The 17,837-nt window shown below is 41.1% G+C and overlaps 1 protein-coding gene across 2 annotated transcripts in view; it reads right to left on the bottom strand.

Annotated features, from left to right (window-relative positions):
• LOC115169223 (protocadherin-1) overlaps window positions 1-17,837 on the bottom strand; it is a 345,303-nt gene that overhangs the window by 118,067 nt on the left and 209,399 nt on the right. For both annotated transcript variants that reach the window (XM_029724704.1, XM_029724700.1), the window contains exon 4: window positions 14,206-14,425. In XM_029724704.1, the coding sequence (XP_029580564.1) occupies window positions 14,206-14,425 (220 nt within the window). The remainder of the gene's footprint in view (window positions 1-14,205; window positions 14,426-17,837) is intronic.

The raw sequence follows: 17,837 nt of genomic DNA, 5'->3' as shown, positions 1-17,837 counted from the left end.
CTGAACACTAGTAATGATATTCTTGGATTGGAGTTGTAATCCCAAGCAAACAGCTTCCTTATAGCCATATCCCCCTAAAGCTCCGTAACACTCTACACTCATATTCAACTCTGGACCTCGAAGCCAGTTCCACTGCTTTTTTCTCCCCATTGTTCCCCTGTAAACAGAGACTAATTTAGACCTGGGACACCAGGTGGGTGCAATTAATATTCAGAAAATCAGCAGTAGTCCGGACCTCGCAGGGTAAGACTTGAATACCCCTGCTCTCTACCCTCACACTGTACACATGGTTTATCCATTGGAAGAAGCATTACCCTGAGACCAGAGGAGGGTGGTGGGATGAGCTATAAGAGGACGGGGTCATTGTAATTGCTAGAATGGAACAAAGTCAAACGTGTGGTTTCCATATGTTTGATGTGTTTGGTACCGTTCCATTTATTCCATTCCAGCCATTACAATGAGCCCGTCCTCCTATAGCTCCTCCAACCAGCCTCTTCTCACTATACGATAGAGACAACAGCACCCATCATTCTCCTTCTTTTTATTACCTTTCCATGAAGACTCTCTCTCTATCCCCCCATCTCATTGCACCAAACCCCATTGCCTTTCACCCTCTCCCATTCTCCCTCCCTCCCTCCCTCTCCTCTCCTACAGATGCAGGATCTTAATTTGAGCTAGTTCGCTACAGCAGGAAAATAATCATACAGTAACAGGAAATGTGAATTATTATGTGGATTATAATTAATGGACATCTTTAGAAGCCTTTTTAGACCTTGAATACACTATAGGTTTGCGTTTCCTGTTGTGTAGGAAAATCCTCGGCATCAAATTAAGATCCTACACCTGTACTCTTTCTCCCTCATTTTCCCAGGGGCTCCACAGACACCCAGCCCTATTAGAAGGAGGAAATGAGCACATTAGGAGGGCGAGGAGGGGGTCTGCAGGAAAAACACAAGGGATCCAGGCCCGGGGTAATGGAATTACTCTCCATTATCTTGCCAAGAGGAACCCATGTATAGGGGGACTTCTGGATGACCAGATAGAGGCGAATAAGAGGCTGTGGATAGTGTCTGGACACAGACCAGGGACGTTGGGGATGTTGTACAGTGATGGTCTTGTTAGCTGGCTATTGGGCTGGTCTCTCAAATAAGAAAGTATTATTTTTTTGGTATTTGTTTCATTAGTCCATTGTTGATATAGTCTCAAAATGTTTTGCATGACAGAAATCAAGTTTCAAGATGGATAACTTTCAAAATACATTCAGCCGGTATGATGCATACAGTGCATTCAGAAAGTTTTCAGACTCCTTGACTTTTTCCACATTTTGTTACATTACAGCCTTATTCTAAAATTGATTAATATGTTCCCCCCCTCATCAATCTACACACAATACCCATAATGACAAAGCAAAAACTGTTTTTAGATTTGTTTTTGCAAATGTATTGAAAATGTAACACAGAAATATTACATTTACATAACTATTCAGACCCTTTACTGAGTACTTTGTTGAAGCACCTTTGGCAGCGATTACAGTCTTGAGTCTCCTTGGGTATGACGGTACAAGCTTGGCACACCTGGATTTTGGAATATTCTCCCATTCTTCTCTGCAGATTCTCTCAAGCTCTGTCAGGTTGGATGGGGAGCATCGCTGCACAGCTATTTTCAGGTCTTTCCAGAGATGTTCGATCAGGTTCAAGTCCGGGCTCTGAATGGGCCACTCACAGACATTCAAAGACTTGCCCCGAAGCCACTCCTTTCACTGTCTTGGCTGTGTGCTTGGATTTGTTGTCCTGTTAGAAGGTAAACCTCTACCCCAGTCTGAGGTCCTGAGCACACTGGAGCAGGTTTTCATCAAGGATCTGTCTGTACTTTGCTCCAGTCATCATTCCCTCAATCCTGACTAGTCTCCCAGTCCCTGACGCTGAAAAACATCCCCATGCTTCACGGTAGGGATGGTCTCGGAGCTCTACAGACAATTCCTTTGACCTCATGGCTTGGTTTTTGCTTTGACATGCACTGTCAACTGTGGGACCTCATATAGACAGGTGTGTGTGCCTTTCCAAATCATGTCCAATCAATTGAATGTACAACAGGTGGACTCCAATCAAGTTGTAGAAATATCTCAAGGATGATCAATGGAAACAGGATGCACCTGAGCTTAATTTCAAGTCTCATATCAAAGGGTATGAATACTTATTTTAATAAGGTATCTGTTATTTATTTTTAATACATTTGCAAAAATATCTAAATACCTGTTTTTGCTTTGTCATTATGGGGTATTGTGTAGATTGATGAGATATATATATTTTTTTTTTGTCATTTTGGAATAGGGCTGGATCGCAACAAAATGTGGAAAAAAGTCAAGGGGTCTGAATACTTTCTGAACGCACTGTAAATACAGCCGGTATGATGCGTATATATAAATACAGCCGGTATGAGTCATATCCAGAAATTCAGCCGGTATGATGCGTATATATAAATACAGCCGGTATGAGTCATATCCAGAAATTCAGCCGGTGTGATGCATATATAAATACAGCCGGTATGATGCGTATATATAAATACAGCCGGTGTGATGCATATATAAATACAGCCGGTATGAGGCATATCCAGAAATACAGCCGGTATGATGCGTATATATAAATACAGCCGGTATGAGGCATATCCAGAAATACAGCCGGTGTGAGGCATATCCAGAAATACAGCCGGTGTGAGGCATATCCAGAAATTCAGCCGGTATGATGCATATATAAATACAGCCGGTATGAGGCATATCCAGAAATACAGTTGTGGACAAAAGTTTTGAGAATGACACAAATATTAATTTTAACAAGGTCTGCTGCCTCAGTGTGTATGATGGAAATTTCCATCTACTCCAGAATGTTATGAAGAGTGATCAGATGAATTGCAATTAATTGCAAAGTCCCTCTTTGCCATGCAAATGAACGGAATCCCCCCCAAAAATTCCAATGCATTTAAGCCCTGCCACAAAAGGACCAGCTGACATGATGTCAGAGATTCGTTAACACAGGTGTGAGTGTTGACGAGGACAAGGCTGGAGATCACTCTGTCATGCTGATTGAGTTCGAATAACAGAATGGAAGCGGTTCAATTGTTGTGAAGAAGGCATCAGGGCGCCCAAGAAAGTCCAGCCAGCGCCAGGACCACCTCCTAAAGTTGATTCAGCTGCGGGATCGGAGGACCACCAGTACAGAGCTTGCTCAGGATTGGCAGCAGGCAGGTGTGAGTGCATCTGCACGCACAGTGAGGCGAAGACTTTTGGAGGATGGCCTGGTGTCAAGAAGGGCAGCAAAGAAGCCTCTTCGCTCCAGAAAAAACATCAGGGACAGACTGATATTCTGCAAAAGGTACAGGAATTGGACTGCTGAGGACAGAGGTAAAGTCATTTTCTCTGATGAATCCCCTTTCCGAATGTTTGGGGCATCCGGAAAAAAGCTTGTCCGGAGAAGACAAGGTGAGCGCTACCATCAGTCCTGTGTCATGCCAACAGTAAAGCATCCTGAGACCATTCATGTGTGGGGTTGCTTCTCAGCCAAGGGAGTGGGCTCACTCACAATTTTGCCAAAGAACACAGCCATGAATAAAGAATGGTACCAACACATCCTCCGAGAGCAACTTCTCCCAACCATCCAGGAACAGTTTGGTGACGAATGCCTTTTCCAGCATGATGGAGCACCTTGCCATAAGGCAAAAGTGATAACTAAGTGGCTCGGGGAACAAAACATCGATATTTTGGGTTCATGGCCAGGAAACTCCCCAGACCTTAATCCCATTGAGAAATTGTGGTCAAGAGGCGGGTGGACAAACGAAAACCCACAAATTCTGACAAACTCCAAGGATTGATTATGCAAGAATGGGTTGCCATCTGTCAGGATGTGGCCCAGAAGTTAATTGACAGCATACCAGGGCGGATTGCAAACGTCTTGAAAAAGAAGGGTCAACAATGCAAATATTGACTCTGTGCATCAACTTCATGTAATTGTCAATAAAAGCCTTTGACACTTATGAAATGCTTGTAATTATACTTCAGTATTACATAGTAACATCTGACAAAAATATATAAAGCAAATTTAGTGGAAATTAATATTTGTGTCATTCTCAAAACTTTTGGCCACGACGGTACAGCCGGTATGACTCATATCGAGAAATACAGCCGGTATGAGTCATATCCAGAAATACAGCCGTTATCAGTCATATCCAGAAATACAGCCGGTATCAGTCATATCCAGAAATACAGCCGGTATCAGTCATATCCAGAAATACAGCCGGTATGAGTCATATCCAGAAATACAGCCGGTATCAGTCATATCCAGAAATACAGCCGGTATCAGTCATATGCAGAAATACAGCCGTTATCAGTCATATCCAGAAATACAGCCAGTATCAGTCATATCCAGAAATACAGCTGAGTCATATCCAGAAATACAGCCGGTATCAGTCATATCCAGAAATACAGTCGGTATCAGTCATATCCAGAAATACAGCCGGTATCAGTCATATCCAGAAATACAGCCGGTATCAGTCATATCCAGAAATACAGCCGTTATCAGTCATATCCAGAAATACAGCCAGTATCAGTCATATCCAGAAATATAGCCAGTATGAGTCATATCCAGAAATACAGCCAGTATGAGTCATATCCAGAAATACAGCCGGTATCAGTCATATCCAGAAATACAGCCGGTATCAGTCATATCCAGAAATACAGCCGGTATGAGTCATATCCAGAAATACAGCCGGTATGAGTCATATACTGCATATCTTGAAAACTTGATTGCTGACATGCAAAACATTATTGGACTGTGGAATAATGGAACAAAAACCCAAATATTTTCCTTTAACTATTGACCTGACCTCTGTGTTACTAAGAGGATGCAGGCCTCTTTGGGGGAAGGTGTGTGTGTGTGTGTGTGTGTGTGTGTGTGTGTGTGTGTGTGTGTGTGTGTGTGTGTGTGTGTGTGTGTGTGTGTGTGTGTGTGTGTGTCTGTGTGTGTGTGTTGAAATAATAACACAGTAATGTCGTGTTATCATCCTACTGTCACGGTTGTCGTCGGTGATGGAGGACCAAAACGCAGCAGGTATGTGTATGCTCATCTTGATGATTATTTAATTTCAAAATGAATACCAAAATAACAAAACACGAGAACTAACGAACGAACAACAACAAACAGTCTGGCAAAGCATAAGGCTCAAAACAGAACAATCACCCACAAATAACAAACACAAACACACCCTAATATATGGGACTCTCAATCAAAGGCAGATAGACAACACCTGCCTTCAACTGAGAGTCCCAACCCCAATTAACCAAACATAGAAACAGACATACTAGACTAAACATAGAATACCAGAATACCTGAAAACCAAACAGTGCCCAAAAACACCGGAATACTTAAACCAAATGCCCCTTCAACAAAACACACCACCCCGAACCACTTAAAACGAATACCCTCTGCCACGTCCTGACCAAACTACAATACTAATTAACCCTTATACTGGCCAGGACGTGACACCTACTATAAAGTTGGAACACTGACGAAGCAAGACATGCACCGCAGAGGAGGAACTTAAACAAATTCAGGAAAGAGCCACTTCCTCCCTCCATCACTCCAAACCTCAGTCCCATTCGCACCCATTCACTTACTGTCCCACAGTACCGTACAAATTGCCTCGACTAACCTGCACACCCCCCTCCTTCCCTCACATTGACTATGTACCGGTACCCCCTGTGTAAGAACTCGTTATTGTTATTGTGTTACTTTTTATTTTATTTTCTACTTTAGTTTATTTAGTAAATATTTTCTTAACTCTATTTCTTGAACTGCTCTGTTGGTTAAGGGCATTTCACAGTAAGTTCTACACCTGTTGTATTTGGCACATGCTACAAAATAACATTTTATGTGATTTGAGTGGTAGCATATAGCTCTAAGACAACCGTCATAGCTCCTATTAGAAGGCCTATGTAGAGTAGAAGGCTGTTGGAGAGATGGAGTGTATTTATAGCTGGGGCCTGTTCTTCCTGGATGGGCTCTGTTATAGACATCTGGGGCGATGCTGCGGGAGGGAGGGCTTTTATTTGAACATCTCTGCCTCCTATTCTTAGCTCCATTGTGCCGGCGTGTGATCCGGGAACACAATACAGTGCGGGGGGAGGTCTGCTGGTTCGGGGACTGTTCTGGAATCGCTCGGCTGAAGACGGACCACCTCTGTAAGGGTCAATTTACACATGCGGGGTCTTTGTTAGGCTAGCGACAGGTGGGCCAGCGGGACACCCAGGATAAGCGAGTAGATAATATGCTTTCCGGGAGGTTATACGTATGTGTGGTTGAAGTGCAGTGTGAGTAAGGTTTTCCACGGCAGCTTAGTTCAGTATGCAGATCAGCTCATCAAAAGACATATATAAAGATATCTAGTTACGGTTCTGCGCAGAGCACACAGCTGGTAAGGACATAAGTCTGTGTGTAATTGCTGTCAAGCGAACAGGCACACCACACAGTCACAGTCACACACACATACACACGTACAGACCCAAACAGATGTGCACTCTTCCTTGGGAAAATACCTGCAGCCAAAACAAGTTTGACCATCCCAGTGGAAGACCCCCCCACCACCAGTTTCCTCCTAACTTGAAACCCCTTAAACATGAGGAATCTTCGTGCCTCCTCCACCTCTTCCCTCCCTCCGCCACCCACCCTCACCCTGACCTCATTTACTATGTAACAGGGAACAGACATTTTCCTCCTTTTATTTTTCCCTCACTTTTTCCCTCCTTTTACCTTTTCGCTGGACTGGGTGGTGGCTCTAGCCAGTGGTCGTCTGAGTGCAGCCGTGGGTAATTGTATTTACAGATGGTATACGTGCGACCGGCGCAGGTACAGAGAAAGAGAGAGGAGGAAAGCGAGAGAGAGCGAGAAAGAGTCTCCCTGTCTCCCCTCCCTGCGGCCCACAGTACTCTCTGATGAGTAAGGACAACTTTGCCATTTGGGCCAGGGATCGTCTCTCTTGCCGTTACACTGGCTGTGTGAGTCTGATACACACACACTTTCACCAGTCTCTCACTCTCTTTCTCTCCTTCTGCATTCTGTTCACTATACCAATGTGTGTTACCGATGTATTATGTTTACAGTGTGTGAGAGTGTCTGTGTGTTGGGGTTGTGTGGAACTATACTGTCGCAAAATGCATTGGGAGAAATTTCAAGGAAAACACATTGCACTAGAAAGTATATACTGTAGGCTTAGCACACAAAGATCAAATTAAAAGGACACATACACAGAAAGTCTAGCTATAGATACAGGGCATGCTCATTTTAACAACCATCATGTCAGTAATTTACAGTTGATTGGACTAAATTATCCACTATATGCCATAACTATTGTAGATGTCTTGACATGTCTTGTCAGATGTCCTTTTACTATCGTCTATCAACATATGTCATGTCTTGTCAGTTGTCCTGTTACTGTCGTCTATCTACCAATGTCAAGTCTTGTCAGAGGTACTTTTACTATCGTCTATCTATATATGTCATGTCTTATCAGAGGTCCTTTAACTATCATCTATCTATATATGTCATGTCTTGTCAGAGGTCCTTTTACTATCATCTATCTACATATGTCATGTCATGTCAGAGGTCCAATTACTATCGTCTGTCTACCAATGTCATGTCTTGTCAGAGGTCCAATTACTATTGTCTATTTAATATGTCATGTCTTGTCAGAGGTCCTTTTACTATCGTCTATCTACATATGTCATGTCTTGTCAGAGGTCCTGTTACTATCGTCTATCTACATATGTCATGTCTTGTCAGTTGTCCTGTTTCTATCGTCTATCTACCAATGTCATGTCTTGTCAGAGGTCCTGTTACAATCATCTATCTACATATGTCATGTCTTGTTTCTATCGTCTATCAACCAATGTCATGTCTTGTCAGAGGTCCTTTTACTATCGTCTATCTATATATGTCATGTCTTGTCAGTTGTCCTGTTTCTATCGTCTATCTACCAATGTCATGTCTTGTCAGAGGTCCTTTTACTATCGCCTATCTACATATGGCATGTCAGAGGTCACTTTACTGTCGCCAATCTACATATGTCACGTCAGGGTTCCCCTCATTTTACTATTGTCTATCTACCAATGTCATGTCTTGTCAGAGGTCTTGTTACTATCGTCTATCTATATATGTCATGTCTTGTCAGAGGTCCTTTTACTATCGTCTATCTATATATGTCATGTCTTGTCAGTTGTCCTGTTACTATCGTCTATCTACCAATGTCATGTCTTGTCAGAGGTCCTTTTACTATCGTCTATTTATATACAGTTGCAATCAGAAAATTACATACATTTAGGATGGAGTCATTAAAACGCATTTTACAACCATTACACAAATGTATTATTATCAAACTATAGTTTTGGCAAGTCTCTTTATTTGTCATGTCTTGTCAGAGGTCCTGTTACTGTCGTCTATCTACCAATGTCATGTATTGTCAGAGGTCCTGTTACTATCGTCTATCTATATATGTCATGTCTTGTAAGAGGTCCTTTTACTGTCGTCTATCAACATATGTCATGTATTGTCAGAGGTCCTGTTACTGTCGTCTATCTACATATGTCATGTCATGTCAGAGGTCTTTTTATTATCGTCTACCTACCAGTGTCATGTCTTGTCAGAGGTCCTGTTACTATCGTCTATCTATATACAGTTGAAGTCAGAAGTTAACATACACTTAGGTTGGAGACATTAAAATTTGTTTTTCAACCATTACTCAAATGTATTGTTTTCAAACTATAGATTTGTTAAGTCTCTTTATATGTCATGTATTGTCATAGGTCCTTTTGCTATTGTCTATCTACCAATGTCATGTATTGTCAGAGGTCTTGTTACTATTGTCTATCTACCAATGTCATGTCTTGTCAGAGGTCCTTTTACTATCGTCTATCTATATATGTCATGTCTTGTCAGAGGTACTTTTACTGTCGTCTATCTATATATGTCATGTCTTGTCAGAGGTCCTTTTACTATCGTCTATCTATATATGTCATATCTTGTCAGAGGTACTTTTACTGTTGTCTATCTACATATGTCATGTCTTGTCAGAGGTCCTTTTACTGTCGTCTATCTACATATGTCACGTCATGTCATGTCATGTCAGAGGTCCTTTTACTGTTGTCTATCTACATATGTCATGTCATGTCATGTCAGAGGTCCTTTTACTATCGTCTACCTACCAATGTCATGTCTTGTCAGAGGTACTTTTACTCTCTTCTATCTACATATGTCATGTCTTGTCAGTTGTTCATTACTATCGTCTATCTATATATGTCATGTCCTGTCAGAGGTCATTTTACTATTGTCTATCTATATTAGTCATGTATTGTCAGAGGTCTTGTTACTATCGTCTATCTACCAATGTCATGTCTTGTCAGAGGTCCTTTTAATACCGTCTATCTATATATGTCATGTCTTGTCAGTGGTCCTTTTACTGTTGTCTATCTACATATGTCATGTCTTGTCAGAGGTCCTTTTACTGTCGTCTATCTACATATGTCACGTCATGTCATGTCGTGTCAGAGGTCCTTTTACTGTTGTCTATCTACATATGTCACGTCATGTCATGTCAGAGGTCATTTTACTATCGTCTACCTACCAATGTCATGTCTTGTCAGAGGTACTTTTACTCTCTTCTATCTACATATGTCATGTCTTGTCAGTTGTTCATTACTATCGTCTATCTATATATGTCATGTCCTGTCAGAGGTCATTTTACTATTGTCTATCTATATATGTCATGTATTGTCAGAGGTCTTGTTACTATCGTCTATCTACCAATGTAATGTCTTGTCAGAGGTCCTTTTACTATCGTCTATCTATATATGTCATGTCTTATCAGTGGTCCTTTTACTGTTGTCTATCTACATATGTCATGTCTTGTCAGAGGTCCTTTTACTGTCGTCTATCTACATATGTCACGTCATGTCATGTCATGTCAGAGGTCCTTTTACTGTTGTCTATCTACATATGTCACGTCATGTCATGTCAGAGGTCCTTTTACTATCGTCTACCTACCAATGTCATGTCTTGTCAGAGGTACTTTTACTCTCTTCGACCTACATATGTCATGTCTTGTCAGTTGTTCATTACTATCGTCTATCTATATATGTCATGTCTTGTCAGAGGTCATTTTACTATTGTCTATCTATATATGTCATGTCTTGTCAGAGGTCCTGTGACTATCGTCTATCTATATATGTCATGTCTTGTCAGAGGTCCTTTGATTTTCGACTACCTACCAATGTCATGTCTTGTCAGAGGTCCCTTTACTATCGTCTATCTACCAATGTCATGTCTTGTCAGAGGTCATTGTACTATTGTCTATCTATATATGTCATGTCTTGTCAGAGGTCATTTTACTATTGTCTGTCTATATATGTCATGTCTTGTCAGAGGTCCCTTTACTATCGTCTATCTACCAATGTCATGTCTTGTCAGAGGTCATTTTACTATTGTTTATCTATATTTGTCATGTCTTGTCAGAGGTCCTGTTACTATCGTCTATCTAAATACAGCTTTAGTCAGAAGTTTACATACACTTAGGTTGGAGTCATTAAAACTCATTTTTCAAACATTACTCAAATGTATTGTTTTCAAACTATAGATTTGTTAAGTCTCTTTATATGTCATGTATTGTCAGAGGTCATGTTACTATCGTCTATCTACCAATGTCACGTCTTGTCAGAGGTACTTTTACTATCGTCTATCTACATATGTCACGTCATGTCATGTCAGAGGTCCTTTTACTATCGTCTACCTACCAATGTCATGTCTTGTCAGAGGTACTTTTACTCTCTTCTATCTACATATGTCACGTCATGTCATGTCATGTCAGAGGTCCTTTTACTGTTGTCTATCTACATATGTCACGTCATGTCATGTCAGAGGTCCTTTTACTATTGTCTACCTACCAATGTCATGTCTTGTCAGAGGTACTTTTACTCTCTTCTATCTACATATGTCATGTCTTGTCAGTTGTTCATTACTATCGTCTATCTATATATGTCATGTCTTGTCAGAGGTCATTGTACTATAGTCTATCTATATATGTCATGTCTTGTCAGAGGTCCTGTGACTATCGTCTATCTATATATGTCATGTCTTGTCAGAGGTCCTTTGATTTTCGACTACCTACCAATGTCATGTCTTGTCAGAGGTCCCTTTACTATCGTATATCTACCAATGTCATGTCTTGTCAGAGGTCATTGTACTATTGTCTATCTATATATGTCATGTCTTGTCAGAGGTCATTTTACTATTGTCTGTCTATATATGTCATGTCTTGTCAGAGGTCCCTTTACTATCGTCTATCTACCAATGTCATGTCTTGTCAGAGGTCATTTTACTATTGTTTATCTATATATGTCATGTCTTGTCAGAGGTCCTGTTACTATCGTCTATCTAAATACAGCTTTAGTCAGAAGTTTACATACACCTCGGTTGGAGTCATTAAAACTCATTTTTCAAACATTACTCAAATGTATTGTTTTCAAACTATAGATTTGTTAAGTCTCTTTAAATGTCATGTATTGTCAGAGGTCATGTTACTATCGTCTATCTACCAATGTCACGTCTTGTCAGAGGTACTTTTACTATCGTCTATCTACATATGTCATGTCTTGTCAAAGGTCCTTTTACTGTCGTCTATCTACATATGTCACGTCATGTAATGTCAGAGGTCCTTTTACTATCGTCTACCTACCAATGTCATGTCTTGTCAGAGGTACTTTTACTCTCTTCTATCTACATATGTCACGTCATGTCATGTCATGTCAGAGGTCCTTTTACTGTTGTCTATCTACATATGTCACGTCATGTCATGTCAGAGGTCCTTTTACTATTGTCTACCTACCAATGTCATGTCTTGTCAGAGGTACTTTTACTCTCTTCTATCTACATATGTCATGTCTTGTCAGTTGTTCATTACTATCGTCTATCTATATATGTCATGTCTTGTCAGAGGTCTTTGTACTATTGTCTATCTATATATGTCATGTCTTGTCAGAGGTCCTGTGACTATCGTCTATCTATATATGTCATGTCTTGTCAGAGGTCCTTTGATTTTCGACTACCTACCAATGTCATGTCTTGTCAGAGGTCCCTTTACTATCGTCTATCTACCAATGTCATGTCTTGTCAGAGGTCATTGTACTGTTGTCTATCTATATATGTCATGTCTTGTCAGAGGTCATTTTACTATTGTCTGTCTATATATGTCATGTCTTGTCAGAGGTCCCTTTACTATCGTCTATCTACCAATGTCATGTCTTGTCAGAGGTCATTTTACTATTGTTTATCTATATATGTCATGTCTTGTCAGAGGTCCTGTTACTATCGTCTATCTAAATACAGCTTTAGTCAGAAGTTTACATACACCTCGGTTGAAGTCATTAAAACTCATTTTTCAAACATTACTCAAATGTATTGTTTTCAAACTATAGATTTGTTAAGTCTCTTTATATGTCATGTATTGTCAGAGGTCATGTTACTATCGTCTATCTACCAATGTCACGTCTTGTCAGATTTACTTTTACTATCGTCTATCTACATATGTCATGACTTGTCAAAGGTCCTTTTACTGTCGTCTATCTACATATGTCACGTCATGTCATGTCATGTCAGAGGTCCTTTTACTATCGTCTACCTACCAATGTCATGTCTTGTCAGAGGTACTTTTACTCTCTTCTATCTACATATGTCATGTCATGTCATGTCAGAGGTCTTGTTACTATCGTCTATCTACCAATGTCATGTCTTGTCAGAGGTCCTTTTACTATCGTCTATCTATATATGTCATGTCTTGTCAGAGGTACTTTTACTGTCGTCTATCTATATATGTCATGTCTTGTCAGTGGTCCTTTTACTGTTGTCTATCTACATATGTCATGTCTTGTCAGAAGTCCTTTTACTGTCGTCTATCTACATATGTCACGTCATGTCATGTCATGTCAGAGGTCTTTTTACTGTTGTCTATCTTCATATGTCACGTCATGTCATGTCAGAGGTCCTTTTACTAGCGTCTACCTACCAATGTCATGTCTTGTCAGAGGTACTTTTACTCTCTTCTATCTACATATGTCATGTCTTGTCAGTTGTTCATTACTATCGTCTATCTATATATGTCATGTCCTGTCAGAGGTCATTTTACTATTGTCTATCTATATATGTCATGTATTGTCAGAGGTCTTGTTACTATCGTCTATCTACCAATGTCATGTCTTGTCAGAGGTCCTTTTACTATCGTCTATCTATATATGTCATGTCTTGTCAGTGGTCCTTTTACTGTTGTCTATCTACATATGTCATGTCTTGTCAGAGGTCCTTTTACTGTTGTCTATCTACATATGTCACGTCATGTCATGTCAGAGGTCCTTTTACTATCGTCTACCTACCAATGTCATGTCTTGTCAGAGGTACTTTTACTCTCTTCTATCTACATATGTCATGTGTTGTCAGTTGTTCATTACTATCGTCTATCTATATATGTCATGTCTTGTCAGAGTTCATTGTACTATTGTCTATCTATATATGTCATGTCTTGTCAGAGGTCCTGTGACTATCGTCTATCTATATATGTCATGTCTTGTCAGAGGTCATTTGATTTTCGACTACCTTCCAATGTCATGTCTTGTCAGAGGTCCTTTGATTTTCGACTACCTACCAATGTCATGTCTTGTCAGAGGTCCCTTTACTATCGTCTATCTACCAATGTCATGTCTTGTCAGAGTTCGTTGTACTATTGTCTATCTATATATGTCAAGTCTTGTCAGAGGTCATTTTACTATTGTCTATCTATATATGTCAAGTCTTGTCAGAGGTCATTTTACTATTGTCTATCTATATATGTCATGTCTTGTCAGAGGTCCCTTTACTATCGTCTATCTACCAATGTCATGTCTTGTCAGAGGTCATTTTACTATTGTCTATCTATATATGTCATGTCTTGTCAGAGTTCCTTTTACTATCGTCTATCTATATATGTCATGTGTTGTCATACTCCCAATCCTTTTATATGTGTCAGTGTGTTCACTCTTCAAGTCCATATGTGCACAGTAGAGTGCCCACTCCAGATAGGATGAATTGATGAAGAGGGGGGGTGAAAAGAGGAAGAGTGGGGGGAAACGCCACCTGCTCTTACCGTTCTCCGGGTGCTCCATCTCTCCGATACTGCCGTCCGGGGTGGTCCTCTCGTAGTGGTCCTCAGGCAGGGCCAGGGGCCCAATACGTGGCCCCGATGATGATTTGGAGCTGGGGGTCTCCGATTCCTCCAATCCGCTGTCGTAATAGCTGTGCTGGGAGGGGTCCTGTAGGTCTTGAGCCTGATTGGCCGTGGAGAAGGTCACTCGGCGATGGGGGAGCTGTGATAGGAATAGAAGAAGGGACATGTTAGGTCGGTTGCACTCCATTGGTTTCATGAACAGCTCTGTGGATACGTGGTCCCTCGCTGGTGTGTGTGTGTGTGTGTGTGTGTGTATGTGTGTGTGTGTGTGTGTGTGTGTGTGTGTGTGTGTGTGTGTGTGTGTGTGTGTGTGTGTGTGTGTGTGTGTAAAGGAGGGGATATGAGGGGGAAAGCAGCTGTCTGAGTCGTGTGTTTGATGGCAGCATAATTAAAATACAATTAGCCTTCCCACTTGTGCTGGCGTCGGACGTGACTCACTCATTCCTCTGGAGGGTACTGGGGACTGGAATGAGGTACAGAGGCTCACAGACACACACCACACAGGTGATTTAACTACTGCCTGCTACACACTCCGCACAGGTGATTTAACTACTTCCTGCTACACACACTACACAGGTGATTTAACTACTTCCTGCTACACACACTACACAGGTGATTTAACTACTTCCTGCTACACACACTACACAGGTGATTTAACTACTTCCTGCTACACACACCACACAGGTGATTTAACTAATGCCTGCTACACACTCCGCACAGGTGATTTAACTACTTCCTGCTACACACCCCACACAGGTGATTTAACTAATGCCTGCTACACACTCCGCACAGGTGATTTAACTACTTCCCGCTTCACACCCCACACAGGTGATTTAACTACTTCCTGCTACACACACCACACAGGTGATTTAACTACTTCCTGCTACACACGCCGCACAGGTGATTTAACTACTTCCTGCTACACACACCACACAGGTGATTTAACTACTTCCTGCTACACACACCACACAGGTGATTTAACTACTGCCTGCTACACACAGCACACAGTCATTCACATCCCTAATACACACTCACATAAAGGATGCTTTCATATCTCACACATGCGCACATACACAAATACACACAAGGAAGCACACACACACACACACACATATATACACTCTCTGTGCGGAGTGTATTACCTCACAGTTAACTAAATCCTCCTTGACTGCTACAGCCAGGTCTGATAAAGAGGACGGGTGCGTCACAGATCCCTGAGGGACCCCCTGGCTGACAAGCACAGGCCCTCAATCACTATAGGAAGAGACAGGCCCGCAAATTGGGTCTGGGAAAGACTTAGAGAGCGCTGTCAAGGCGCTCACACTACACCAGCAACTATACTATCTCCAACTATAGAACCTGGCTTGCTCTCAGGAAGTCACTCAGACACACAGCTAAAGGGGAAATAAAGATAGAAATGTGTGGAGAGAAGGCAGAAAGAGTAAGAGAGGGGGAAGTGAGAGAGAGAAAGTTGAAACAGGGAATGTTTCATTTCAACGGGTATTATTCTCTCTCTCTCTCTCTCTCTGTATCTCTCTCTCCGTCTCTCTCTCTCTCCGTCTCTGTCTCTCTCTCCGTCTCTTTCTCTCTCCATCTCTGTCTCTCTCTCCATCTCTGTCTCTGTCTCTCCGTCTCTGTCTCTGCCTCTCCGTCTCTGTCTCTCTCTCACTCAAAATGTTGTAAAAATCTCATATACGCCACTCTTTATCTGCCACTGTGTCCATTAACCCACAGACAAACCTACATAAAAAGCCACTATCAAATGTTTGTTTTCCTTTTTGTTTGTTTATTTCTTTGTTTCAGCAGCAAGACTTGTTGGAGTTGCCCCAGTACAGGCTGTAAATAGAAGAGCCTGCTCAGCAGGTTGTATCATGGGAAAGTGGAACAGCAGCTCCGTGGAACTATGAATATAGACTATAGAACCCCTAGAAACGTCAGTCCCATCCCAGTTCCACTTAAAACTGTATAGCAAGGTGGCCATTTTATGTCGACATGACCTCTGTCGATGAGCGATGATCATTGTGTCATTATTACGACTCAAATATTTTTGTATAATGATAGCTTTATTAAATTGTACTTGTATAATTGATTTAAAGGTGCAATATGCAGAAATATCACCGCTATTTCCTAATTGCTAAAGTTTGAAAAGTTTGCCTAATTTCAGATTATGGGACTAAATCAGCAGTCATTGTACCATCTAAACCACCGTGAAATATCTTTTCAATAACAAAAAATATTGTATTTTCATCTGTTTGAAGCTAGTGTACAAAACCTAAAGTAAAAATGCAAAAACTAAACTTAAGAACAGGAAGCATAGAAATTGCGCCCATAGAACAGATCTACATCTTCTTAGACTTGCTTTCAATGAGAATTTGGTTGGGTCGCCCAAAAAGTAAAAATGAATAGGGAAAATACAGAATAATTAGCATCTCCATATTAACATAATGGCTGAAGATGGCTGAACAGCTCATTTCCATCCATAGTCCTTTGGATAGTCGATTGAATTCTGTGTATATGCGTGTGTGTGGTGTTTACATTATCATCAACTTGAATGTGTTTAGAAGAAAATAATGTAAAAAAAAATATTTCTACATAAAACATAAAGGCAGGGTCAGTGGATAACACTAATCTCTGACCTAGACAGGACACATGTCCAAAATAAAAAGATGTAAGATAAAAACACCCACAATCCTCTTTTGCTCCTGATAGCGCCAACAAGCCTCTTCTCGGAGCAGAAAGAAGAAGAAACAGTTATTGTTTTCCACCTCATGTCTATAGCCCTTGGCTAAGATGTGGAGGAAGTAACTAAATGAAAGAATGAAGGGGATTCATCCATTGAGATAGCGCATGGCCGTGCATGCGGCCAGCTGCCCGTACAGACAGATAGGAGGGGTCCTTCAGTAGCTGACAGGGAGACACATTGTCCTTCTTCAGATTATTAAAACCAGACACTGAACAATGCAAGACTGGATTCTCTCCATTGCTTCTCGGTTGTGTTTGTAAGGTTTGAGGTGGAATGTGGAGATAGCAAGGCTGTATGTGTTTTCTCCCTCCCTTTTCCTCTGTACTGCAGCTCTGTTACTCTTTCCCCATCTTCATACTGAACACAATGGAGGGGTAGCCTTATTACAAGAAGCTCAAAGCAACACAGAGTGTGTTTGTGTGTGTGATAGAGAGAGAGAGAGAGAGAGAGAGAGAGAGAGATCCTCATTAAGACTGGTTGAGGCAATATTATGCATTCTTATGAATGTCTCTCGCTATCAAGTATGCATGGACACACAGTCATGTAACAAAGACATCTCACACAGAAACATACTGTACACACGCATGTACGCACACACACACACACACACACACACACACACACACACACACACACACACACACACACACACACACACACACACACACAGTCATGCTCAGAGCTTCTTGTAACGATAATGCTATCCCTGCATTGTGGTCAGTATGAAGATGGGGAAAGAGTAACAGCTGCAGTACAAGAGAGAGTGAGAGAAAAAGAGAGTGAGAGAAAAAGAGTGAGAGAAAAAGAG

Source organism: Salmo trutta, chromosome 3 (genome assembly GCF_901001165.1).
Source record: "Salmo trutta chromosome 3, fSalTru1.1, whole genome shotgun sequence".
Taxonomy (NCBI): Eukaryota; Metazoa; Chordata; class Actinopteri; order Salmoniformes; family Salmonidae; genus Salmo; species Salmo trutta.
Note: the sequence above shows the minus strand (reverse complement) of the source record. Positions and strands in the feature narration are given on the sequence as shown.